Consider the following 27,604-nt stretch of genomic DNA (forward strand, 5'->3'; position numbering starts at 1 on the left):
ATGCAAAGGGTGGCTATTTGAAGAATATAAAATATATTTTGATTTGTATAACACTTTTTTGGTTACTACATGATTCCATATGTGTTATTTCATAGTTTTGATATCTTCACTATTATTCTACAATGTAGAAAATAGTAACAAATAAAGAAAAACCCTTGAATGTGTAGGTGTTCTAAAACTTTTGACCGGTAGTGTACATGTATGCCTATGCATTTTATTTTAATTGACAGGACTTTCTTATCATGGTCATGTGTGGATGAGCTGTACTCTAACCAAATTGCAATTATGATTTGAATCCGACCCTTATGATGAACCGATTTTTGTCATGCAATATTTAAGGAGGCCACCACACCCTGTTTCTCTTTACAAGTGTTTCTCCAATTAGCCAGTCATCTGGCCAGCTGGGGGTGGTGGGGGCCTCAACTTTTTAGAGGGTGGTTCAGTGCTCCATCTCAGGCTGGAGAGGCTGGGTATTTGAAGAGGCCACTGGCTGACAGGCAGTGCAGTCAGAGGGGGGACCAGCGAGACCTGCCAGTTCTCCTGACGGGCTCTTTGTGCCACAGACGCTGCCCAGATCAGCCTACCCTTTCACAGCCCAAGCCCCATCTCCCACAGGACCTAAGCTCCAGCCGACGACAAGGCCCCAGCTGCTAATTATCTGGCTGATGGAGAGGCACTGAAGTGGGACTGTCAGAGCAAGGGTGGCCCCTCTCGCTAAAGAGATGTTGCCAGTGGAGTGGGATGGCCAAACATTTCCAAAATAAAGGAACTGGCAGCAAACATACACAAATGCAGACATTATTGTATAAACGTCAATATTTAATTGCAATAATTCAATATTTTGTCTTTCCAGTAATAATACTCTTTACTAAGATTCAGTTGAATAACCATTATCTGTATTTAAAGCTAGAATCCTTAGTAGCTACATCAATTTTTGTATACCGATTGATTCTTGAAGAATATAACTTATAAATGACTCATGAGCTTAGTTCAACGGTCGTACCCCATTAGAACAAAAAATATACGCTTGTTTTACTCCAATGTTTGTAAACAATGTTTTTTTTAAAGCACTGTATAGCCTCAAAACATAGTTAAAACTATAATTGTGATATCATGGATAGTCAGTCCTTGCAACCATAGCTATGTCTATGATTTTGGGAGTGGTTACATTTCTCCAGGCCCATCCCTCAGCTTTTTACCAAAACAGAGGTGGGGTGGCCACTTTGTTATTGTTTCAATTAAGGATTCTAGCTTTAAGGCATATTCTTTCACAGAAAATTGATTGGTCTGTGTTCAGTATGGATGAGAAACTGCATTTTGCATCTTAGATGAGACCAAGACTGTCAGAACAACAGCAGATACAAACCATTCAGTTACAGCACTTTGACCATTGGGTTCATAATGTCAGATGCGTCTGTTACACAGAGTCAAACCTGGTCACCAGAATCCAAAGCAGTGTCTGTTGTCCTGTAGTGATATTGTGCTCTGGAGATCCATCATGTGTTTGGCCCATCCCAGATATGGACGAAGTAGTCATTTCCTTGATGCTGGTCTATACTGTACAGTTCCATTCTACAGCATCATGTGTCCAGAGGACACTGGTGCAGTTCCAGTTGAGTTCCAGATATAGTATTCTGAGGATAACAGCTCCCGGGCTGCAGAGAGAAGAGAGAGCGCACATTCAGGCGTCACACTTTACAAATACATATTTTTTAATAGAAAATTATGAAACTAGCATTAGAACCCAAATCTCTCACTCACATGTGACTATGCGAGGTTTTGCAGAGGAATAGACCTGCACTGAATGCTGGTCCACACAGCATCCAGACAGAGACAAGTCTGGCACTCGGAAGTACAACTGAAAAACATTAAGGAAACGTTTTTCTGGTATGCTTGGTTTTAGATGCATCTCCATTGTCTAGAAAGAATCTGACTTACTTTGATGTAGGCTGTAAGGTCTGTGCAGAGAGGATCTGTAGGTCCTGGGAGCTGCCCTGAAAAACTCACACTGCCCTCTAGTGACACCTCAAGGGACTTGGGGAACTTCTGGCCTAAGAGTGGCAGGGCAGAATAGGGACGTTGTTTTTCCATAAACAAAAGGTATTTGAAACTTAAATATGTGTTAAACTGGGTCATTGCACAGTGTAAATGTTGTCGCCAGACCAATGAGACGTACCGAGGACCCAGACCAGCAGGTTCTTCTCCTTGGACACCTCCAGCTGTCCTGAGCTCACTTTCACATCCACACTACCCATCTGGTCCCTGCAAGGACACAGGGGTCAGAGTACCAGAGGTTAAACTTAACCTCAAGTCAAGATGTGTTTCTTTACAAGATTACAGAAACACTGCATTTCAAGTGATGATTATGTGTAATAAGCTACTATATTGACATCAGGAAGTGCATCATCAATGTGAGATGTTATGTATTGTGTTTATATGTCCATAGGTTACCTGTTAAAGAACGGCAGATGTGCCTCACAGTACTCAAAGCTGTTCCTCACACTCTCGTGAAGTTTGAGACTCACAGTCATACGCAACTGGTTGTCATCCTCCTTCAGCTGATAGGTGCCTAGGATGGGAGGCACGGGGACCTGAGAAAATACAGCATTAAATCTGACATGAGATGAAGACAGCAATGTATGAAGGAGTGAATGCATGTATTTAGCTATGTTTACAAGCTCTGGACTTGTGTACCTGAGATGTGTAGCTGCAGAGCCTGAAAGGCTCAAGGGGAGGGGAGAAGGGGAACTTGTAGGGGCCAGAGAAAGCAGAGCTGTCACAGTCCTCAACACTGATGGCGGTCAGAATACTGGCATCCAGTGAAGACACACAAGGGTGGACCAGGACATCCATCAGTGGTGAGCCATTGGGTGGCAGGGTGAGAGTGACCGTCACATTGGGAAGAACCCCTTCCACTTCACACTGATGACGCAAAGGGAAAAAGCACAAATGGGTTTGAGAAAATGAGTAGACAGCAGAAGGTAACAAGAAGCTTTAGCATTACATTACGATAGACATAGACAGTATTACTGTGCTCACCTTGCAAGTCACTGTGCCGTAGACATCCCAGAGATCCTGCCTGTTTCGGTTTCCATACTGCATGGAGCGCACCATCTCCGTTAGAGCTACATTCACCACAGCCCGACCACGGTGAAGCCCTGTTTTCCAGGCTGGCTGTTTCTGGGTCCCTGCAGGAGTGGGCAATGCTGATGCTGATGAGGCCCCTGGCTGAGGGATGTCCTGTGGGGTCCCAAGGGGGCAGACCTGCAGGAGGATAGAGGGCATCATGGCCAGGCGAGAGGTGAGCCCCTCTCTGTCAGGCTTACTCCCAGACCCACAGAGGAAAGCCTGCAGGCCTGCCAACAGTGTGAGGCCCTGGGAGACAGAGAACAGGCTGGCCAGAGGAGGCCGTGGATCAGCGGGGGCATCCACCAGGGCTAGACAGGCCAGGATCAGAGGCCCCTGGGAGATGACCAACACTGGCCAAAGGACCCCTCCACTGGGGCCTTCCACATGGAGCTCCAAGGCTGGTGAGCGCTGCTGGTGGAGACAGTCATCTCGTAGAGCCATGTAGGGTTTGTCAGGGTCTGACAGGCCCAGCTCAGTGAGTAGGAGCTGGAGCACAGTGCCATCCTCTGGGACAGACACATACAATGAGCCGGCCATACACTTAGCACGCTTCTCCACTGTTGGGTATCGCCTGTGTGAGAAGAAGCCAACACTTTTACCTACTATTTACATAGCCAAAAACAGCAATACAGGACAGGTGTGAAGTAACATATACATATATATACACACATACATACATATATATATATATATAACATGATGACATAACGTTTTACGTACAATCAGACAATGGAAGGGAAAAACATTACAAACCTGGAAAAGCGCACTGCTACAGATTCTCCCCTCTCGTAAGATATAATCCACAATGCCCTCACACTCATTTTGGCCAGAAAAAAATGCCTATGATTGACAGGTTATGCATACATATGATAACCACGTTTCTTCGGTGATAGGTCTATGAGGAAAATCTTAGTAGTAGTAGTCCAACAAAGGGGGACATTATAACATTTTGCCTCATTTTAAACTTCCACGACTGAGTTTTCATCGATGTTCTGTTCTGTTTTCGTTGCAGCATGAACTTCCTATTTTTACAATCATGTGACAGCCTGAACCAATCAGGAAACTTTTGCGCATGTGTGTTTACGCAGTGTACCTTCCGGGGTGTCGGTAGTTACCACAGCCACAAAGTCACAATTGGCTATATTGTAAAAATTCAAGAATTGTTTTGGTTGCTTTTTGGTATTAATTTAAGGTTAGGGTTAGGCATAAGGTTAGCAGTGTGGGTAACGTTAGGGTTAGGTTTAAAATCAGATTTTAAGAAGTTAAATTGTAGAAATGGGCGGGGTCTAGTCATAATAATGGGCACGTTCGACATTGCAGCCGACTTTAAAGGCGAGTCGAGCCTGACTGATTTACAAATCCCCTTGCAGCCTAAATAACTACTCAATATTATTTATCGATCAGTCAGTCAGTCACAATTTACCCATGATACACCACGGGTTTGACGCTCTCGAATACGGCCTATGACTTTTTGGCTGTGGAAACTAGTGACGACCCGGAAGTAGAGCTGTTAAATTTATCAACAAAGGGCAAAACGTAAATCCAGCTGATCAATTAGTCGGCTGTCATACCCGACTGTTAGTTTGTATGAACTGCAATTTGTACATTGCAGATCTAAGTAGAACATGGCAACGACTCCTCAACTATTCGAGGTAAAATAAACTGTATGTTCCCTTGGCCTTGGACTAGCTAACATTGGTGCTAGCTAGCTAGGAGAAGTAAGAGCAAGCCAACCCCATGTTTAAACCTTAGCTGGGTAGCGTTAGTTGAAATGTAAAATGTCTTATTTTAGGCTAACTAGCTAGCCATATATAGCTATAAGGATTGGAAATTGTGCCTCAGCTAGGAAGTTGCCTTGCCAGCAGATCCAACCCGCTTGCTTACAGCTGCACTAGGGTCGGATAGGCTTCCTGTGTAGGTTACGACACCGCAGAGCCTGCGCGAGATAAGGCTCGGAAAACGTACTTCAAAACAGGGATGAGAAATGCGGTATACTCCAAATTGTCCCAATATCACAACTGTTACACCGATACAATTCGGAGTACAATGCATTTCCCAGGAGTGAGGTACGTTTTCCGAACCATATCTCGCGCCGGCTCCGTGGTGTCTTAACCTACACAGGAAGCCTATCCGACCCTAGTGCAGTTGTAAGCAAGCTGGTCGGATCTGCTGGTTAGGAAGTTGCCCAGCTGTCCATTAGCTAGTTACGTTACCACTTTTTAGCCAGCTAGCACTGACAGCTAGCTAACCAGCTAGCTACTGTAGTGTTCACCCAGCAGGCAGATGTTGACGATGTGATCATTTGTCAATCATGATGTATGTTGACCAGAGGGGTATACTACGAAGTAGGTTCAGTGAGTTAAACAGCTAACGTTGATAAACAACCAGAAATAACCGATTTATGTTGGTTAATTAAGAAAGCTAAACTCATTTATTTTTGGTTGTTGAGTCGGAGACCATGCCCATTTCAAGCTTATCTTTAAAAAAAAGTTATTTCAGAACATTTAGACAAGTTAGCTGGCTAACTCATTGCAGCTGCTTTGTACTATACCCCTCAGCTGTACCTTTCCGATTTGTGATTGTTACCAACGTTACCTCTAGCGGCTCTATGTCTTATGTTATTGCTTAAATTACTGGTTTACAGTGGCATTGGCTAGGTCGTTTCTCACGCCCCTAGTTATCAATGTAGTTCAACTAGTAATTTAATTACATTTTGCAATAGCTTGGTGGTGGTTGAACTAAATACAAATATTGGTAGTTTATTACTTTTTTGCCATGTTTTGGTGTAGCTAACAAACGTTACTGTAACTACACACTACTTTTTTGCAAAAAGAAAAGATGGGTGAAGTAGGAAAGAATTTCCTTTCTTTTTTGGCCTCAGACCTGCCTAATTATCACTTGAAACACTGTGCCTAATTCTAACTTTTTGTGTTAAATAGGCTAAATCACACATTCTGTTAACATCTGACTACAGTGATCTGTTCTTGCAATTTGTATTATGACATTTCAGATTTAGATGTTATTTTTTCACGAAGTATTTTTTTCACAGTAACTTTAGTTAAGTAAACTATATTTTTCTTAAGGGTAGTTTTAGTGTAGCTTAACTTCTTCCAGTGTGAAGTAATTGGTAGCTTGGTAAACTATATGTTCAGAGTAGCTTCCCCAAAACTGCTAGTTATAAGCATTGAAACCATGTAGCCAGCTAACTACTGGAGTGCACCTGTAATCAATCATTACCCATTTGACACAACAAGGGTTAATGTATGCCATGGTCTAGCCGACTAAACTCAACGATTTACAATGGAGTTGAGCAGCGACTAGTGTGGGCAGACTGGAGCTCCGACATGACATAAAATTAAGTTTTTATAAAAAACTACTGATTTCAGCACCCAGAGATTAGCCCACAATTATACAGTCGTTGAGTTTAGTCGGCTAGCCATTGTCCAATATTACTAATGTCATGTCCCATGCTCACCATTTATCTAAGAAAGTCTTGACAGGACAGAGATTGACACTGTCTGTGTGTGCTTGATCCACAGGAGCCCTTTGATGCAGATGAGTACATAGAGAGGTTGGCCTGGAGAACCCCTGGAGGAGGGTCCAAAGGCGGAGCTGAGGCATTCGACCCCAAAAGGTAGTCTTGTACTAAAGACATGGCTTTATTGAAAGTTACCGTAATCATGACTCTTGACCACTTGTCGAAACACTAACTAACCCAAACCCCTACCACCAGCCTAATCTTGATCAACCAGCAGCCAATCCCCTGTCTTTTTGCAGGTCCTTGTGCTTCCCCTTTTAAGACCCTTACCTTTGTTTCAGCCTTATCCCCCTTTCTTAAAGCTCTAGTCCCAACCATACAGCAAGTTCTATTTAAACCTCCAGTGAAGATAACTCAGAGGCAGTGCGTAATGGGAGGCCACCAAGCTCTGAGTCATACAGTAACTGACAGTAAGGGAATGAATGTGCATTAGGAAGGGATGGGAGATGTCCCTAAGCTGTAGCCACTGCTGCGGGAATTAGCTAAGAGATTATATACTCATCATTTTGGGATGTTTCCTAGTCTGTTAAATATGGTGCTGACTTAGAACATTTGCTCCACAGTCCTTACTTTAAATGCAGCTGACGAAGCTCCCATTTTGTAGAGCTTCTTAAATCTGGGGACCCAAGAATTAAGCCCTCAATACTATGTATAAATATTAACTGAATGAGTGTAAGGTTAGTACAGTGGTCACCAACCGGTCGATCGCAATCTTCAAGGCATTCCTAGTCGATCACCAAACATTTCTGTAGAAAAGTCAACGATAAAGCCTTGCGCTCCTATGTTTAAAAATGTTTTTGTCTTGCTCTGTTGGCGGTAGGTACATTTGATTCAGAAGCCCTGCAAGCCTGGTAGGCAAAGTGTACCCATTTTGAACCATTTCATTTGTCTGGAAGGACACACTGCCTACCCAGCAGACCAGGAAAGCTAAATCAAGTGTGCCTACTGCGCTGTCCAGTCTGATAGCTAAAATCACCGTGCCTACAGCTTCCACAACCCCACAACAAAGTTTGATACTAACCTAGGTGAGATTTCATAACTTTTAAAACCATGACCAGAGAGAGACTGTCAAAGAATACAGCGAAGAGCTGCTGTTTTTATGAGTGAGTTAATGTTTAAGTTTTTATTCAGCACTGTCAACACTGTTTTTATTCAACCCTTTTACAAAACATAAATGTGCTTCTCCCTGCTTCCACTCACGCTGCAGCTGCAATGAATGAGTATCGATAGGCCTGCGTTTTTTATTATTAGCAGCTCGTCGTGTCTATTTTAATATCGAGGAATATTTCACTTTCTCTGGTCATAGGAAGAACATGAATTTGTGCATGAGGCAGAAATATGATGTCCCCTCTCTCTAGTCAGTCTCACCGGAGGAAAGGAGAGAGCAGGGACCGTGAGAGGCAGATCCTCTGCTGCTCTCTCCCTCCGCTGAGACTGACCATCGGATGCATGCACCATCACTCCAGTAAAATAAAAACGCTAATGATGTAAATGTATGCTCTGCTGTGCCTCGCAAGTGATACAACAACTGATCTACACTGCTCAAAAAAATAAAGGGAACACTTAAACAACACAATGTAACTCCAAGTCAATCACACTTCTGTGAAATCAAACTGTCCACTTAGGAAGCAACACTGATTGACAATGCATTTCACATGCTGTTGTGCAAATGGAATAGACAACAGGTGGAAATGATAGGCAATTAGCAAGACACCCCCAATAAAGAAGTGGTTCTGCAGGTGGTGACCACAGACCACTTCTCAGTTCCTATGCTTCCTGGCTGATGTTTTGGTCACTTTTGAATGCTTGCGGTGCTTTCACTCTAGTGGTAGCATGAGACGGAGTCTACATCCCACACAAGTGGCTCAGGTAGTGCAGCTCATCCAGGATGGCACATCAATGCGAGCTGTGGCAAGAAGGTTTGCTGTGTCTGTCAGCGTAGTGTCCAGAGCATGGAGGCACTACCAGGAGACAGGCCAGTACATCAGGAGACGTGGAGGAGGCCGTAGGAGGGCAACAACCCAGCAGCAGGACCGCTACCTCCGCCTTTGTGCAAGGAGGAGCAGGAGGAGCACTGCCAGAGCCCTGCAAAATGACCTCCAGCAGGCCACAAATGTGCATGTCTGCTCAAACGGTCAGAAACAGACTCCATGAGGGTGGTATGAGGGCCCGACGTCCACAGGTGGGGGTTGTGCTTACAGCCCAACACCGTGCAGGACATTTGGCATTTGCCAGAGAACACCAAGATTGGCAAATTCGCCACTTGCGCCCTGTGCTCTTCACAGATGAAAGCAGGTTCACACTGAGCACATGTGACAGACGTGACAGAGTCTGGAGACGCCGTGGAGAACGTTCTGCTGCCTGCAACATCCTCCAGCATGACCGGTTTGGCGGTGGGTCAGTCATGGTGTGGGGTGGCATTTCTTTGGGCTCGCCAGAGGTAGCCTGACTGCCATTAGGTACCGAGATGAGATCCTCAGACCCCTTGTGAGACCATATGCTGGTGCGGTTGGCCCTGGGTTCCTCCTAATGCAAGACAATGCTAGACCTCATGTGGCTGGAGTGTGTCAGCAGTTCCTGCAAGAGGAAGACATTGATGCTATGGACTGGCCCGCCCGTTCCCCAGACCTGAATCCAATTGAGCACATCTGGGACATCATGTCTCGCTCCATCCACCAATGCCACGTTGCACCACAGACTGTCCAGGAGTTGGCGGATGCTTTAGTCCAGGTCTGGGAGGAGATCCCTCAGGAGACCATCCGCCACCTCATCAGGAGCATGCCCAGGCGTTGTAAGGAGGTCATACAGGCACGTGGAGGCCACACACACTACTGAGCCTCATTTTGACTTGTTTTAAGGACATTACATAAAAGTTGGATCACCCTGTAGTGTGGTTTTCCACTTTAATTTTAAGGGTGACTCCAAATCCAGACCTCCATGGATTGATACATTTGATTTCCATTGATAATTTGTGTGTGATTTTGTTGTCAGCACATTCAACTATGTAAAGAAAAAAGTATTTAATAAGATTATTTCATTCATTCAGATCTAGGATGTGTTGTTTAAGTGTTCCCTTTATTTTTTTGAGCAGTGTATTTTGTTATCAAACCTCGAGTTTTGAAATATACAGTGAGGGAAAAAAGTATTGATCCCCTGCTGATTTTGTACGTTTGCCCACTGACAAAGACATGATCAGTCTATAATTTTAATGGTAGGTTTATTTGAACAGTGAGGGACAGAATAACAACAACAAAAATCCAGAAAAACGCATGTCAAAAATGTTATAAATTGATTTGCATTTTAATGAGGGAAATAAGTATTTGACCCCTCTGCAAAACATGACTTAGTACTTGGTGGCAAAACCCTTGTTGGCAATCAGAGGTCAGACATTTCTTGTAGTTGGCCACCAGGTTTGCACACATCTCAGGAGGGATTTTGTTCCACTCCTCTTTGCAGATCATCTCCAAGTCATTAAGGTTTCGAGGCTGACGTTTGGCAACTCGAATCTTCAGCTTTTCCACAGATTTTCTATGGGAAGGTCTGGAGACTGGCTAGGCCACTCCAGGACCTTAATGTGCTTCTTCTTGAGCCACTCCTTTGTTGCCTTGGCTGTGTGTTTTGGGTCATTGTCATGCTGGAATAAACATCCACGACCCATTTAATGCCCTGGCTGAGGGCAAGAGGTTCTCACCCAAGATTTGATGGTACATGGCCCCGTCCATCGTCCCTTTGATGCGGTGAAGTTGTCCTGTCCCCTTAGCAGAAAAACACCCCCAAAGCATAATGTTTCCACCTCCATGTTTGACGGTGGGGATGGTGTTCTTGGGGTCATAGGCAGCATTCCTCCTCCTCCAAACACGGCGAGTTGAGTTGATGCCAAAGAGCTCGATTTTTGTCTCATCTGACCACAACACTTTCACCCAGTTCTCCCCTGAATCATTCAGATGTTCATTGGCAAACTTCAGACGGCCCTGTATTTGTGCTTTCTTGAGCAGGGGGACCTTGCGGCGCTGCAGGATTTCAGTCCTTCACGGCGTAGTGTGTTACCAATTGTTTTATTGGTGACTATGGTCCCAGCTGCCTTGAGATCATTGACAAGATCCTCCCGTGTAGTTCTGGGCTGATTCCTCACCGTTCTCATGATCATTGCAACTCCACGAGGTGAGATCTTGCATGGAGCCCCAGGCCGAGGGAGATTGACAGTTATTTTGTGTTTCTTCCATTTGTGAATAATCGCACCAACTGTTGTCACCTTCTCACCAAGCTGCTTGGCGATGGTCTTGTAGCCCATTCCAGCCTTGTGTAGGTCTACAATCTTGTCCCTGACATCCGTGGAGAGCTCTTTGGTCTTGGCCATGGTGGAGAGTTTGGAATCTGATTGATTCATTGCTTCTGTGGACAGGTGTCTTTTATACAGGTAACAAACTGAAATTAGGAGCACTCCCTTTAAGAGTGTGCTCCTAATCTCAGCTCGTTACCTGTATAAAAGACACCTGGGAGCCAGAAATCTTTCTGATTGAGAGGTGGTCAAATACTTATTTCCCTCATTAAAATGCAAATCAATTTACCGTAATTTTCTGACTATAAGCCGCGCCTTTTTCCCAATTTTTAGACCCTGCGGCTTATATAACGGTGCGGCTAATCTATGGATTTTTACAGCTAACGGCCACTAGAAGACCTCCTAGGTATTAAACATTAAAACATCTGCGGCTTATAGTCCAGTGCGGCTTATATATGTACACATCATTCAATTTAGCTGCTGCGGCTTATACTCCGGTGCGCCTTTATAGTGCGGAAAATACGGTATAACATTTTTGACATGCATTTTTCTGGATTTTTTTGTTGTTATTCTGTCTCTCACTGTTCAAATAAACATACCTATTATAGACTGATCATTTCTTTGTCAGTGGGCAAACTTACAAAATCAGCAATGGATCAAATACTTTTTTCCCCTCACTGTAATATGGTCTGAGAAGAACAATATTGGCAGGCCAAGCATAGCCAATATGCTGTGATAATGTATTAGGCCTACTGCACAAACCTCATTCCTACAGAACTGTTTTTATTAGGTTAATGTTGCATAGGCTTACTTTTTATTAAATTTTTTATCTGAGTGGTAGATCTTGGCTTGTATTTTGACTCCGAAAGTGATCTTGACTCAAAGGTTAGTGACGACTGGGTTAGTAGGACAAATCTAACCCTACATTAGTCAATCACCCATGTTAGTATAGTAAAGCATTTTTGTCTACCATTTATTTGCTGTAGATCAATGTACTGTTGAAGGCCAGCTTATAAGTGGACTCATGGCTATGGAGTGTCTAGACCAGGGTTGCCCAGCCCTGTTCCTGGAGAGCTACCCTCCTGTAGGTTTTCACTCCAACCCCAGGTGTTACTAACCTGATTAATCTGATCAACCTGCTAATTATTAGAATCAGGTGTGCTAGATTAGGGTTGGAGCAAAAACATACAGGACGGTAGCTCTCCAGGAACAGGGTTGGGCAGTCCTGGTCTAGACCAATGTGAGGTAGGCCTGCAGTCTGTTAAAGCCCTTGTCCTGCTTCCCTCCCAGGCTGCTGGAGGAGTTTGAGAACCACATAGAGGAGCTGAAGCAGCTGGATGAGAAGATCCAGCGCCGGGTGGAGAAGCTGGAACACCAGTGTCACAGAGAGGCCAAGGAGTTTGCCCACAAAGTGCAGGATTTACAGAGGAGCAACCAGGTCAGCTTTAAGGCCCACTGGACCTTAAACCACCCACCACAACCTCAAGTCCCCAGCATTCTTCCCTGTAGACAGGAACTTTCTGAAGATAATTTCAGAATTCAGTGTAATATAAAATAATATAATAATAATAATAATAATAATAATAATAATAATAATAATAATAATATGCCATTTAGCAGACGCTTTTATCCTAAGCGACTTACAGTCATGCGTGCATACATTTTTGTGTATGGGTGGTCCCGGGGATCGAACCCACTACCTTGGCGTTACAAGCGCCGTGCTCTACCAGCTGAGCTACAGAGCATTATGACCCTTGCTACTTTTGAAAGCACTGCCATCATTCAAAGATTAACTTATCCCCATTCATCAATCATGTCACAAAACATGTGACTTCTTTTTGCACAACTCTCTGTCTCCATACAGGTAGCCTTCCAGCACTTCCAGGAGTTGGATGAGCACATCAGTTATGTGGCCACCAAGGTGTGTCACCTTGGCGACCAGCTGGAGGGCGTGAACACGCCCAGGCAGAGGGCGGTGGAGGCACAGCGTCTTATGACCTATTTCAATGAGTTCCTGGATGGGGACCTGCGCAGTGACGTCTTCAACAACCCAGAGAAGGTCAGGATACATACACTACCATCCACCCTCATGTATTCTTAAAGAGATTGACCTTTTTTATGTTTTTAAAAAATAAAGAGATTGACCCTTGAAAATAACACCTCTACAGCAGTGAAAGATGTTAAGAACTGAAATAAGTCAATAAATAGGATTATGAGGTAACCACACACTTTTAATTTGTGGAATTGATCCCTTTAGTTGGATCCCTGAGCTAATTTGGATTAATCAACTGGCATTTACTTCTTGACAATAGCTAGAGGATTGACTGCCATGGATGTCAACATGCTCATGTGTGTCTTAATTGCATTAATTAATTGCAAGGTGTGAGGTAGACCCTTTCTTGCTGTTGACGGTCTTGGTCATCACCATTTTGTCCTAGTACAGCTAAATGTGGCATGGGAAAGCACATCAAAATATATTTATTATGGGAGAGAACTGGACCTAATTATCTAGGTTTCCTATAGGGGTTCAAAGCCATCTGAGCAACCTCACTATCAACCCTCAAAAGTTTGATAGGGGATTGTCAGAGCTGTTTTTGAAGAGTTTGGGGTTCTCTTAATTAATTCCTTTTAGTGGCAAGTGGGGAAACTGTAATCAATCTCAGAGACGGGAGCTGGAGATGGGAATGCTTCCGGAGAGGCATGAAGTGGGAATATCGGACAGATCCCTTTTCCTGAGCATACCTCCAGATGAGGGGGAAAGAGGAAAGCTGCGAGTGAATAGCTGAAGGGGGAAGGCTCTGCTAATCCTTCTGAAAGGGAGGGTTGGGCCGCCAGCGTGGAGACAAGTGCTGCTAAACCCTGACTGCAGAGAGACGGCTACATTACTTACATGGGATTTAGCTAATCTTAGCTGGGGGACAGATACTTAGAAAACCTTTGCAGAGCAGAAAGGCTGGATCCTCCTCATGGGAGCAGAGTAATGATGTTAGCTGAGGCAGGCATCTGCGGGAACAGAGGAGTTGCGGACGGCGGGCCTTTACTAGGTCTGGGGTTTTCAGCCAGCGTGTATGTCAGGGGGAGGGGATTGGGGGGTTCTCGACAGGGCCCATTTTCTGAGCGATATCCCTGGCCGGACAGATTATTGAAGGCGATTTAGGCTCCTGTGGGATTACAGCCCATTCAGAGGAGGCATGCCAATAAAGAGTTGGATATGCTGCTAACCCAGGGCTGCTGCGGATGCTGTTAGCCAGGTGTGCAGCGGCTGCTTGTTATCAGCTCCATGGTGTACCGAGAGGAGGTGGAGGAGGGCTCGTTTAACATGATCTCCTATGTGGAGATGCTGCTACTGTTGGTTTGCTCTCTGTTTGGATGTCCATTTCTTATGTTCCTCTCTCCCTCCCCTCCCCCACTCGTTCCCCCCAATTTCTCCCTCTCCCAGATTAAGGAAGCTGCTGATATCATTCAGAAATTGCATCTCATAGCGCAGGAGCTGCCGTTCGACAGGTGAGTAGTCCTCGAGGCAGCTTTACACAAGCTCTGTGGTACAATGTAAACAGTATAGGTGCTGCTACTCTGTGCCTCTAGCCCAACCAGACTAGTTTTGTAAATGTTATGTTGCATTAACTATTGTTTCTGAGGGACAGAAAACATTTCACTTCAAGTCAGAGGAACTACAAATATCACACATTATACAAGATTACATTGACATCATTTTGGGTTTGAGTCTTTTTAATCTCCGATATCCTCTGATGAACACCTCTATCCTTGTCCTCTAACAGGTTTGCAGATGTCAAGGCCAAGATTGCAAGTGAGTGGTTGCATTCACAATGACCTTTGTTGCTGATTGATCAACAAATGATAGCACTGCCATGCTAAGAAAGGCAACTAAATCTGAGTGTGTGGGTCTAGGTAAATACCATGACCTGGAGCGCCAGCTGATCCAGGAGTTCACAGCAGCCCAGCGTAGGGGCGAGATTGGACGCATGCGGGAGGTCGCCGCGGTCCTCTTACACTTCAAGGTGACCCACAGACACCGGACACGTTTTGATATGTCTCCATATTAAAGAAAGATTAATGTTATTTTTTGAGCTGTGTATGTGTAGCAGTAGTAGTGAATATTGTAACTTACAAATATGCATTTGTATCTCATGCAGCATCTATGCAACCATGGATACAGTTTGTTGTTATTCTTTGGAGATGTTGGATTGTGGTAGTGATGCAGGTGTGATTGTGACATGTCTTTGTTTCCTACAGGGCTATGCACATTGTGTAGATGTTTATATCAAGCAATGTCAGGAGGTGAGTGTGCAGTGTTCACTTGAACCCTTTATAACAGCTCAGTATAGAGTACCTGAGTGCTTCTGTTGTAGTCTCACCACAAGTCTTAGTCCTGAGGTCTGTAATTAACTCTCTGCGTGAGTTCAGGGGGCGTACATGCGTAGTGATGTGTTTGAAGACACGGCCCTCCTCTGCCAGCGAGTCAACAAGCAGGTGGGAGAGGTCTTCCAGAGCCCAGAAACCGTCATGGCCAAACTCATCCAGAACATCTTTGAGAACAAACTACAGGTACAGTGGACAATGTCTGCCACTAGTGTTGCCAGACAATATCTTCACTGACCCAGTTCTGTTGGACTGACTGAGCAGCTTTGTGTTTCCAGGCTCACGTGAAAGAGAAACTGGACGAGACCCGCCACTCTGACATAGAACAATACCTCAAAAACCTCTACGACCTCTACACCAGGTAATATGTCTGTTCGCCTTTGACCTCTCACTCGTAAAGGTCCAATGCAGGCGTTTTTATCTCAATACCAAATCATTTTTGGGTAACATTAAGTACCTTACTGTGATTGCTTTCAATTAAAATGGTAAAAAATAAACAGAAATAGCTTCTTAACAAAGATACATTTCTCAAGCAAGAATTTTGCTAGGACTGTCTGGGAGTGGTCTGAGTAGGGAGGGGAAAACTGAAAACTAGCTGATATTGGCAGAGAGGTTTGGAACTCTCTTTCTTATTGGTCTATTAACTAATTTACCGCCTGGTGATGTCAACAGGCAGGGCAAAACTCCATCCCACCACAAAAGGATGAAATTTCAGGCAATCTTTTCAAACAGCTCTTACACTAAAAGGGAATTATCATAATTTTCACAATTTCACAGTATTATTCCAACCTCAGTGTGGAAATATATATAATACAGGAAAATCAAGTTCTTGACTGCACTTGGCCTTTAATACCTCATACCCTCCGGTCTGACCATTGGTAACCTTAGCAACCCTGTGTCTCTAGGACGACGGCCTTGGCTGCCAAGCTGACAGAGTTCAACCTGGGCTCAGACAAACACACGTTCCTGTCCAAGCTCATCAAGAACATCTTCTCCACCTATCTGGAGAGCTACATTGAAATGGAGAAAGATTATCTCCGCACGCGCAGCGCCATGATCCTGCAGCGCTACTACGACTCCAAGAACCACCAGAAACGCCCACTGGGTGGGGGCAGGTAAGAAGTGACTGACAACCTCTACCCCAGAGCCACCCAGTCTTCTCCCTTTACCCTGAACTTCTTTGTCATCCTTGGGGTCAGACCTCAGTTGTATTAAATAGTTAAATGGATTTAAATAGCACGTCCCTCATTTCTCCACTCATCATATCAAGGTCCTGTCTTTGAGTTCAGACTCCTCCCTTTTCCTTAATGGCGTAATCGTGAGGGAGTTCTATTAATGACCCGGGTATGCCCCAGGTGAAGCGGGTTAGTGTTGATTGCATTCGTTTTACAACCGGGCTGCCTCCCGGGCGTGAGCCAGGTGCCCTGTTCTGGCCGACGGCATAGTCTGCTCAAAACTAAAGTGGCGTAGGTTAGGCACTTGGAGTAATGAGTAGGATTCTGTGTTTTCACACGCAAACGTGATTGCTTTTGATGAAAAGGCTTTATCTGCTTTCCCAATGAAAACTAGTTTGAAAATTGAAACATATTTTATGGAAAAAAATATGTTGTATATTTCTGAATGATGCACCATGCTGCCTTGTTGACGACATGACAGAGCGGCGCAGATTTCTCTTCGATTTGAGAAGGGCACTCCTCCGTTCACGTCACGGGCCATAGCCCGGTGCACTTTATCAAACTCCCTCAATGTAACCCTCTCTGTCCTATTCCCCCCAGTATCCAGGAGCTGAAGGAGCGGATCAGACAGCGCACCAACCTGCCACTGGGGCCCAGCATCGACACCCACGGGGAGACCTTCCTGTCCCAGGAGGTGGTGGTCAACCTACTGCAGGAGACACGCCATGCCTTTGAGAGGTGCAACAGGGTGAGGCTGCTACGCTGCCCCCTACAGGAGAGACAATAACACTGAATGCATTGATGTCACAGTCTGTACTGAATTATAATAACAGTTTCCTTTTGGTCACCGTGATCATAAAATGAGGCCTTTGCAGTAAATCCCTGTAGAGCGCTGACAGTAAATCAGGTCCTGTCTCTGTGTGTTGTGAACCAGCTCTCAGATCCCTCGGACCTGCCCAAGAACGCCTTCTCCATCTTCCTGCTGCTGGTGGAGCACCTGTGTGTGGACCACATTGACTACGCACTGGAGATCGGCCTCTCTGGTACTCACAACTCTCACTAACTGTCACTAACACAGTAAAGGTTGCAAAACCTTTTACATTTTTACATTTTAGTCATTTAGCAGACGCTCTTATCCAGAGCGACTTACAGTTAGTGAGTGCATACATTTTTCATACTGGCCCCCCTATGGGAATCGAACCCACAACCCTGGCGGTGCAAGCGCCATGCTCTACCAACTGAGCTACAGGAGGCCTGGATAAATCCTTTTTATGTGTGGGTGTTATACAATGGGGAAAAAAAGTATTTAGTCAGCCACCAATTGTGCAAGTTCTCCCACTTAAAAAGATGAGAGAGGCCTGTAATTTTCATCATAGGTACACGTCAACTATGACAGACAAATTGAGAGAAAAAAATCCAGAAAATCACATTGTAGGATTTTTAATGAATTTATTTGCAAATTATGGTGGAAAATAAGTATTTGGTCACCTACAAACAAGCAAGATTTCTGGCTCTCACAGACCTGTAACTTCTTCTTTAAGAGGCTCCTCTGTCCTCCACTCGTTACCTGTATTAATGGCACCTGTTTGAACTTGTTATCAGTATAAAAGACACCTGTCCACAGCCTCAAACAGTCACACTCCAAACCACACTATGGCCAAGACCAAAGAGCTGTCAAAGGACACCAGAAACAAAATTGTAGACCTGCACCTGGCTGGGAAGACTGAATCTGCAATAGGTAAGCAGCTTGGTTTGAAGAAATCAACTGTGGGAGCAATTATTAGGAAATGGAAGACATACAAGACCACTGATAATCTCCCTCGATCTGGGGCTCCACGCAAGATCTCACCCCGTGGGGTCAAAATGATCACAAGAACGGTGAGCAAAAATCCCAGAACCACACGGGGGGACCTAGTGAATGACCTGCAGAGAGCTGGGACCAAAGTAACAAAGCCTACCATCAGTAACACACTACGCCGCCAGGGACTCAAATCCTGCAGTGCCAGACGTGTCCCCCTGCTTAAGCCAGTACATGTCCAGGCCCGTCTGAAGTTTGCTAGAGTGCATTTGGATGATCCAGAAGAGGATTGGGAGAATGTCATATGGTCAGATGAAACCAAAATAGAACTTTTTGGTAAAAACTCAACTCGTCGTGTTTGGAGGACAAAGAATGCTGAGTTGCATCCAAAGAACACCATACCTACTGTGAAGCATGGGGGTGGAAACATCATGCTTTGGGGCTGTTTTTCTGCAAAGGGACCAGGACGACTGATCCGTGTAAAGGAAAGAATTAATGGGGCCATGTATCGTGAGATTTTGAGTGAAAACCTCCTTCCATCAGCAAGGGCATTGAAGATGAAACGTGGCTGGGTCTTTCAGCATGACAATGATCCCAAACACACCGCCCGGGCAACGAAGGAGTGGCTTCGTAAGAAGCATTTCAAGGTCCTGGAGTGGCCTAGCCAGTCTCCAGATCTCAACCCCATAGAAAATCTTTGGAGGGAGTTGAAAGTCCGTGTTGCCCAGCGACAGCCCCAAAACATCACTGCTCTAGAGGAGATCTGCATGGAGGAATGGGCCAAAATACAAACAACAGTGTGTGAAAACCTTGTGAAGACTTACAGAAAACGTTTGACCTGTGTCATTGCCAACAAAGGGTATACAACAAAGTATTGAGAAACTTTTGTTATTGACCAAATACTTATTTTCAACCATAATTTGCAAATAAATTCATTAAAAATCCTACAATGTGATTATCTGGATTTTTTTCCCCTCATTTTGTCTGTCATAGTTGACGTGTACCTATGATGAATATTACAGGCCTCTCATCTTTTTAAGTGGGAGAACTTGCACAATTGGTGGCTGACTAAATACTTTTTTTCCCCACTGTATGAATCTTCTCTTGTGCCTTTTTAAATGGAAAGTGTTTGTTTCTCTCTCTCTTCTCTCTCTACAGCCATTCCATCAGCTGATGCCAAGAATGCCAACCTTTACTTCCTGGATGTAGTTCAGCAGGCCAACACCATCTTCCACCTGTTTGATAAGCAGTTCAACGACCACCTCATGCCTCTCATCAGGTTAGCATAGGGCCTGACCTGTCAATCACACCTATCCACCCTTCCCATACTGTACACTATTATTGCCTCATATGGTTTGATAACCTCCAGTTACTGTTATTATACACTAAAAGGTAGCAACTCTGTAGCAAGCTTCATGTTTTCCAGATACAGTTGTTCTGTGTTTTTATTACCTTTGACCTTTCATGGACCTTCTCTCTCCACCAGCTCTTCACCCAAACTGACAGAGTGCCTGCACAAGAAGAAGGAGGTGATTGAACAGATGGAGGTGAAACTGGACACAGGCATAGACAGGTCAGTAAACTACAGTGTTTTAATGTTAACAACATCATGGGAAATTAGTGAATGTATTCTATTAGTGTGTTAGGGGTGGTTGTCATGGTGTTGTCCTCTGCAGAACGCTGAACTGCATGGTGGGACAGATGAAGCAAATCCTAGCTACGGAACAGAAGAAGACAGACTTCAGGCCTGAAGACGAGAACAATGTCATGATCCAGTGCACCACAGTAAGGAGTGCATTGCATCCAACCTCCACCCCTGGTCTCTATTTGTATTTGTATTTATTATGGATCCCCATTAGCTGCTGCCAAGGCAGCAGCTACTCTTCCTGGGGTCCGGCAAAATTAAGGCAGTTTTACAATTTTAAAACATTACAATACATTCATAACAGATTTCACAACACACTAAGTGTGTGCCCTCAGGCCCCTACTCCTGTACCACATATCTACAACACAAAATCCATATGTGCGTGTGTGTATAATGCGTATGTTAGCATGTGTCTGTGACTGTTTGTGTTGCTTCACAGTCCGCACTGTTCCATAAGGTGTATTTTTATCTGTTTTTTAAGTCTGATTCTACTGCTTGTATCAGTTACCTGATGTGGAATAGAGTTCCATGTAGTCATGGCTCTATGTAGTACTGTGCGCCTTCCATAGTCTGTTCTGAACTTTGGGACTGTGAAGAGACCTCTGGTGGAATGTCTTGTGGGGTATGCATGGGTGTCTGAGCTGTGTGCTAGTCGTTTAAACAGACAGCTCGGTGCTTTCAACATGTCAATAACTCTCACAAATACAAGTAGTGATGAAGTCACTTTGAGCCAGGAGAGATTGACATGCATATTAATGTTTGCTCTCTGTGTACATCCAAGGGCCAGCCGTGCTGCCCTGTTCTGAGCCAATTGCAATTTTCCTAAGTCCCTCTTTGTGGCACCTGACCACACGACTGAACCTTAGTCCAGGTGCGACAAAACTAGAGCCTGTAGGACCTGCCTTGTTGATAGTGCTGTTAAGAAGGTAGAGCAGCGCTTTATTATGGGTAGACTTCTCCCAATCTTAGCTACTGTTGTATCAATATGTTTTGACCATGACAGTTTACAATCCAGGGTTACTCCAAGCAGTTTAGTCACCTCAACTAAACTCAATTTCCACATTATTTATTACAAGATTTAGTTGAGGTTTAGTGAATGATTTGTCCCAAATACAATGCTTTGTGAAATATTTAGTCCTAACTTATTCCTTGCCACCCATTCTGAATCTAACTGCAGCTCTTTAAGTGTTGCAGTCATATCAGTCGCTGACGTGTATAGTGTTGAGTCATCCACATACATACTCAAAGCCACTGTCATGTCGTTAGTAAAGATTGAAAAAAGGGGCCTAGACAGCTGCCCGGGGGAATTCCTGATTCTACCTGGATTATGTTGGAGAGGCTTCCATTAAAGAACACCCTCTGTGTTATGTTAGACAGGTAACCTTTTATCCACAATATAGCAGGGGATGTAAAGCCATAACACATACGTTTTTACAGCAACAGACTATGATCGATAATGTCAAAAGCTGCACTGAAGTCTAACAAAACAGCCCCTACAATCTTTTTATCATCAATTTCTCTCAGCCAATCAGTCATTTGTAAGTGCTGTGCTTGTTGAATGTCCTTCCCTATAAGCGTGCTGAAAGTATGTTGTCAATTTGTTTACTGTAAAATAGCATTGTATCTGGTCAAACAATTTTTTCCAAAACGTTACTAAGGGTTGGTAACAGGCTGATTGCTATTTGAGCCAGTAAAGGGGGCTTTACTATTCTTAGGTAGCGGAATGACTTTCGCTTCCATCCAGGCCTGAGGGCACACACTTTCTAGTAGGCTTAAATTGAAGATATGGCAAATAGGAGTGGCAATATCATCCGCTATTATCCTGTAGTCGGATGAGTTTTTAAAAGTAAGAAATCAGTGCCATTATGTTTCACTCGACCTGTGACTCCCAACCTACACGGTCTGATCCCCCTTCCTCCCTGTGCTCCCCAGGCCTGCTCCAAGGTGTGTGTGTACGTGAGTCGGCAGGTGGAGCGAGTGCGGAAGTCCATGGACGGTAAGAACGTGGACACAGTGCTGACAGAACTGGGCGTGCGCTTCCACCGCCTCATCCACGAGCACCTGCAGCAGTACAGCTACAGCTCCATGGGAGGCATGCTAGCCATCTGCGACGTGGCAGAGTACCGCAAAAGTGCCAAGGACTTCCGGGTGAGAGGTCACACACAGGTCACACACAGGCATTACAACTGTAGCAACAGTTTACATCATATTATTAAGAGCTAGTAATGCTACATAATTAATGCTAGCTAGCATACTGGCTTGGATTAACATGTTGTAAAAGTTCTGTGTATGGTTGACTGTCTGTCCCCCAGGTTCCTTTGGTGCTGCAGCTCTTTGACACGTTCCACGCCTTGTGTAACCTACTGGTGGTTGCCCCTGACAACCTCAAACAGGTCTGCTCTGGCGAGCAGCTCACCAACCTGGACCGGAACCTTCTGCACGCCTTCGTCCAGCTGAGAGTGGACTACCGCCAGGCCAGACTGGGACGCCACTTCAGCTAATGGCCCGGTCAACGGGTCACCGTCCAGCCCTCTGTCCGTCCATCCAATCACCACGCCCTATGATTTCACAAGATTCACCATGGAAACAGAATTCAGCCAACCTGGATGAATTTAGCCAACCTTCTTTGCTCTCAGACTTAGTCTTTCATTCTCATCTGCAGTAGCACCTTTTGCTTGTTTGTCCATCTTAGAGGCCAAGAAAGACCACCGCCTTCACAGTTGGGCTACCTGAATTTTGCCCTTTTCTGCAATGCAAAGAAGCTCAAACATATATTGACTGAGCTCTCTTGTTTTTAAATACTAATCCAACAAACCACCGTAGAAGATTGTCATATTACCGGTAAGATGGACCTTGATTTTCAAGCTTTCTACTTTAAAATAAAGAGACGTTTTGTTTTGATTGTGCCAAATATATATTCTGTGGCTGCACTTGTGCACAGGAACAGACTCTTAAGCTGCTGTAAAGGGAAGGTTGAACTCTGCATAGCTCAGGCCTGACAGGACTGCATACTGGAAACAGCCACCCCTCATAGAGAACACCCAGAGGAATCTACTTTACTCTCACCACCACCATCTCGATCTCTTAGTCTCTCTCTCTCTCGCTTTCTCTCATATCCCTCCCTCTTATTCACTATATATATATATATATATCAAAGTATGTGGACACCCTTTCAAATGAGTGGATTTGGCTATTTCAGCCATAACCGTTGCTGACAGGTGTATAAAAATCGAGCACACAGCCATGCAATCTCCTAGACAAACATTGGCAGTAGAATGGCCTTACTGAAGAGCTCAGTGTAAGTGGTTATATTTGTATATATATTTTTATATATACTCCCCAATTTTGATCTTGTCTCATCGCTGCAACTCCCCAACGGGCTCGGGAGGTGAAGGTCGAGTCATGCGTCCTCCAAAACCGCCAAACCGCGCTTCTTAACGCCCGCTTAACCCGGAAGCCAGCCACACCAATGTGTCGGAGGAGTTACAGTGAAGGGAAATCTTAACACTACAGCATACAATGACATTCTAGACGATTCTGTGCTTCCAACTTTCTGGCAACAGTTTGGGCCCTTTCCTGTTTCAGCATGACAATGACCCCGTGCACAAAGCGAGGTCCATACAGAAATGGTTTGTCGAGATCGGTGTGGAAGAAATTGACTGGCCTGCACAGAGCCCTGACCTCAACCCCAGCAAACACCTTTGGGATGAATTGGAACGCCAACTGCGAGCCAGGCCTAATCGTCCAACATCAGTGCCTGACCTCACTAATGCTCTTGTGGCTGAATGGAAGCAAGTCCCCGCAGCAATGTTCCAACATCTAGTGGAAAGCCTTTCCAGAAGAGTGGAGGCTGTTATAGCAGCAAAGGGGGGACCAACTCCATATTAATGCCCATGATTTTGGAATGAGATGTTAAATGAGCAGGTGTCCACATACTTTTGGTAATTCAGTGTATCTCTCTCATCTATCGAACCAAGCCTGATATAAAGCTCCGCTGTGCTTGGCACATGACCACCTCTCACATGACCACCTCTCTTTGACCCCTGACCTCAGGGCAGAGGTGAGGTCCTCTGTAGCTCAATTGGTAGAGCATGGCGCTTGTAATGCCAGGGTAGTGGGTTCGATCCCCGGGACATTTACATACATTTACATTTACGTCATTTAGCAGACGCTCTTATCCAGAGCGACTTACATTATCTTTTTATTTTTCATACTGGCCCCCCGTGGGAATCGAACCCACACTGGCGTTGCAAACGCCATGCTCTACATCCCTGCCGGCCATTCCCTCCCCTACCCTGGACGACGCTGGGCCAATTGTGCGCCGCCCCATGGGTCTCCCGGTCGCGGCCGGCTACGACAGAGCCTGGATTCTCAAACCAGGATCTCTAGTGGCACAGACCACTGCGCCACTCGGGAGACCACCCATACGTAAAAATGTATGCACACATGACTGTAAGTCGTTTTGGATAAAAGCGTCTGCTAAATGGCATATTATTTTTATTATAGGGGTCAACACACTGAGCTGTGATCCCAGCCGTAAGCATGTCTGAGAACCACTCGGAGGTCCTGGGTGGTCTGTCTGTGGCTGGGATGACGGGTAATTGCATAGATTGACACCTGTTCATCTACAGGGGCTTACGATCCATGCTCTCCATTGTGGCCTGGATCAGTCCTGATTCAGGGTCAGGACACAGTGAAATGTTGCTCTTCAATGCTTAAGGAGATGAGTGAAAGTTAAGTGGACTTCACAGGGCATACTGGAGGCCAGGGAGGGTCAAGATCACTGTGCCTCTGCTCTCACGCAGTGGTAATTGACTGTCTGTCAGTGTCAGTTAAGATCAAACCTGAAGTTCTATTGTGTTATGCTAAGCTGTTCACAGTGTACTGCTGTTGATCTTAATCAATAATTCATTAAAAATGTTTTGTTTAATTAGTGTCTTTACTTTTATAACAACCTTACTCAAAACTGGTTCATTTTAATAAACAATCAGTTGAAAGAGTATGAAATGTTAGTACTCAGTGAGAGTAGGCTTGGTGCTGGAAGTGATAGACATATACTTCTATGACTCATTAGGTATTCTCAACATGCCAGATTCAGAGTAGTTTCTTCCTAAAAGAGTAAAGTTCTCTAGACTCCAGGAACAGAATCTGTTCGAGGGATTAGACATCTAGCGGTTCATGAAATGTGTGCAGTCGTCATGGACTGGAGAGACAGGGCGAGATCGAGATGGCTGAGAGCTCAGCCACAGCTCCGGCTGGCTAGTGTTGTGTAGAAGGTACACAGGGTGCTGAGCAAAGTCAAACAACACAATTAATTAGGCTAATATTAATATTATCAATGTCACTGAAATTCAATTCTCCCAGCCCTAATCACAACTGGGTAGCTTGTAAAAATTATTTTGTTAGGCCCCGGCGCAAACACTGGGCCTTTTCCAAACATTTGAAAACAATTTGTTTTTGCGGCGATTAATACATGCTGCCTGGGGAAGGGTGGGGGGAATGGGCCCCAGCCAGAAACAATAACTGGAGAGCAGTTGAAGGCAGAGGCACAGCCTGCCCTCAGGGACGCCCCGCCTGGGCAGATGGGAGGGAGGGGTGTTGTTTTGGGGGTGGGGGGCTGTTTGAGCAGGTGGAGGGGATTAGTAACACTGTCAATACTGGAGAGCTGGATAAGACTGGTCCCTCTTACTCATCAGCTGCCACAGTTTGAGCAGTTCCTGCATAGACACACACATCTAGACATGTTTACATACACAAACACTCGCAGGGGTATCTGTCTGGAGAGGGAGACAAAACAGGTTTGTTCTTGTTCTACATTGTCAAACCTCTGAGGAAAATATATTTCCTGCTGCTTTTTCCTGTGCAAGGCAGTCCAGCAAAAACGCGAGGATCTGGATGTAGAGAACATTATTTAACTTCTGAAGACCAAACACTGTCCATGTTTTTGTCTATCAATCATACCTTACTGTCCTACAAGGAAATTCAAAATATGCATCCAAACCCAATCACTTTCCCTCCACACGCTTTCCACCTCTCCTCTCCATCTCCTCTCTCCCTCTCCTAGATGCTCACCCAGCAGGCTCAGGTAGAGCTCAGCCAGCTATTACACCTGTATTAGTGCCCTGATACGTAGTGCCCCACTACTAAGCCACCAAACCTGCCAACCTGCAGTGTCAACAGGCTAATTCTCAGTCACTCACACTCTCAGGGAGATGTCTCCTCGTCAATTAAATTGTTCCTGGCATGTGTTAGTGTATTCAAATTCTGTTTCAGACTATCCTCTCGAGTGCTCCACTTTCCATATTCAACAACTCTTAAAACTCCTTTTATTGTCTCTTCTGTTAAGAGGAAGTTTGATTCCTCCAGTCCTCTGCTCTGTTCATCAATATAATCGTTCTCTCCTCAAGTCATATTCTCCCCCTCATCCACACTTTAGCACCAGTCTTCCAGCCACCCCCTTCTCCACCCTCAGATGTCATAGCACTTTCTGTTTGTCCACTCGGTCTACGCTACAAGCCCAGCTAGTCCTCCAGCATCCCACAAATCCCTGCTTTCAGCGTCTCCCTCCCAAACACGCCGGCCCTCCCTCTGCCTCCTGGAGCACTGACAATAAAGCATTACAGCAGTCAATCCATGTCAACAACAGCTTTGCTTAATTCCTGCTAAACACAGTTTAAGCTAAATCTTCACCTAATGATGCATAGTGATTAGCACTTGCTCTTTAGTTTGCCGGCGGCTTGTATCAATCTCACTTATGTATTTGATTTTCCTGCCATCATCAGAGAGATGACTCAGGTGTGGGAGCTGTAGCAGCCAGGGTGGGAGGGTGTTAAGGATCCCCCTTCAAATTAGTCACCATGTAATTAACACTCGTATTATGGACAGCTTTGTGTTCATACAACACCCCTCATCAGCCTCTTTTACGTGGGAATCAGAGTAATGATGCCTGAGCCAGCAATAACTGGTGCTATTCAACTGCCTGTTGTCCCCAACTACATTTCAGACATTTGTCACTTGGCATCTATGGCTTGGAAAGAGGGAGTCAAGAGATACAAAAGGAGTCATAGTGCATATTAATAGTGCATAGTAATCAAAAGGCAGCTTGGATACAGCTGTGATAGGGGGTGAATACGGTGCTTTCCAATCGAAAGAATGAGTTGTTGTTGTTAATGTGCTATGTGCTGCCTTCCCTTCCAAAAGTCATTCTCTAGGATGTGAGGGGCTTAGAACAGGAGTCAGGGGGTGGGCATCATGCCAGACCCCCACTTACCCGCCAGGCTCTGTTGATGTGCTGCAGATGTTGCCCCGGCCTTGACCCGGTGCCCAGAGTGTGCCAGCCAGGCCCAACATGGCACAGGTGCCATGCCACCTTCAGTCTTGGGCTGCCTGGAGCAGCAATAGGCATGAAGAGACTGGTGCCAATGGTCTCCTCCTTCCCTCTGTCTTGTTATACCGAAGGCTGAGTCCACTGTGGCCCAATTGAGCCCTCCCTTGAATCATTGTCATACTCCACCATCCTTTTCATAATATTAAACCAACGTGCCGTAGTGTACTTTGTTCTCCCCCACTCCTTCCCTCTATTCCATAAAAACTCTATTAATACTCTGCCATTGTGGAGCGTTTTCCGGAGCTGCTGCCTGGCTCTGTGCCTGGGTTGTGC

At 45.1% G+C, this 27,604-nt stretch overlaps 2 protein-coding genes across 2 annotated transcripts; one reads left to right on the forward strand and one right to left on the reverse strand.

The window, feature by feature from the left end:
* Window positions 1–802: 802 nt before the first annotated feature.
* On the reverse strand, window positions 803–4,169 carry ap5m1 (adaptor related protein complex 5 subunit mu 1). The gene is made up of 8 exons (XM_084143819.1): window positions 3,883–4,169; window positions 3,040–3,700; window positions 2,695–2,922; window positions 2,452–2,591; window positions 2,177–2,262; window positions 1,939–2,051; window positions 1,762–1,858; window positions 803–1,655 (listed from the first exon to the last, which is right to left on the reverse strand). Exons 1-8 carry the CDS (start codon window positions 3,948–3,950, stop codon window positions 1,573–1,575), a joined length of 1,476 nt encoding a protein of 491 aa, XP_083999945.1. The 5' UTR covers window positions 3,951–4,169; the 3' UTR covers window positions 803–1,572.
* Window positions 4,170–4,626: 457 nt separating this feature from the next.
* Window positions 4,627–22,845, forward strand: LOC311103062 (exocyst complex component 5-like). The gene is made up of 18 exons (XM_084144585.1): window positions 4,627–4,781; window positions 6,669–6,763; window positions 12,237–12,384; window positions 12,811–13,005; window positions 14,386–14,450; window positions 14,726–14,754; window positions 14,856–14,965; window positions 15,201–15,245; window positions 15,372–15,512; window positions 15,605–15,687; window positions 16,232–16,441; window positions 17,102–17,249; window positions 17,436–17,544; window positions 19,458–19,578; window positions 19,786–19,872; window positions 19,976–20,084; window positions 21,877–22,092; window positions 22,257–22,845. The coding sequence occupies exons 1-18, from the start codon at window positions 4,755–4,757 to the stop codon at window positions 22,443–22,445; spliced, it is 2,127 nt and encodes a 708-aa protein (XP_084000711.1). The 5' UTR covers window positions 4,627–4,754; the 3' UTR covers window positions 22,446–22,845.
* The last annotated feature ends 4,759 nt before the right edge of the window (window positions 22,846–27,604 follow it).

Source organism: Coregonus lavaretus, assembly GCF_964263955.1.
Source record: "Coregonus lavaretus genome assembly, chromosome: 27".
NCBI classification, from domain to species: domain Eukaryota; kingdom Metazoa; phylum Chordata; class Actinopteri; order Salmoniformes; family Salmonidae; genus Coregonus; species Coregonus lavaretus.

Bases quoted from the DNA above. Each gene is read 5' to 3' on its own strand.
- LOC311103062 (XM_084144585.1), top strand. From the start codon at position 4,755: ATGGCAACGACTCCTCAACTATTCGAG. The intron at 14,755-14,855 runs GTGAGTGGTTGC...GTGTGGGTCTAG, and splicing joins TGTCAAGGCCAAGATTGCAA to GTAAATACCATGACCTGGAG. The intron at 20,085-21,876 runs GTAAGGAGTGCA...TGTGCTCCCCAG, and splicing joins TCATGATCCAGTGCACCACA to GCCTGCTCCAAGGTGTGTGT.
- ap5m1 (XM_084143819.1), bottom strand. From the start codon at position 3,950: ATGAGTGTGAGGGCATTGTGGATTATATCTTACGAGAGGGGAGAATCT. The intron at 2,592-2,694 runs GTACACAAGTCC...GTATTTTCTCAG, and splicing joins TCTGCAGCTACACATCTCAG to GTCCCCGTGCCTCCCATCCT. The intron at 2,263-2,451 runs GTAACCTATGGA...GTGTCCTTGCAG, and splicing joins CATCTGCCGTTCTTTAACAG to GGACCAGATGGGTAGTGTGG.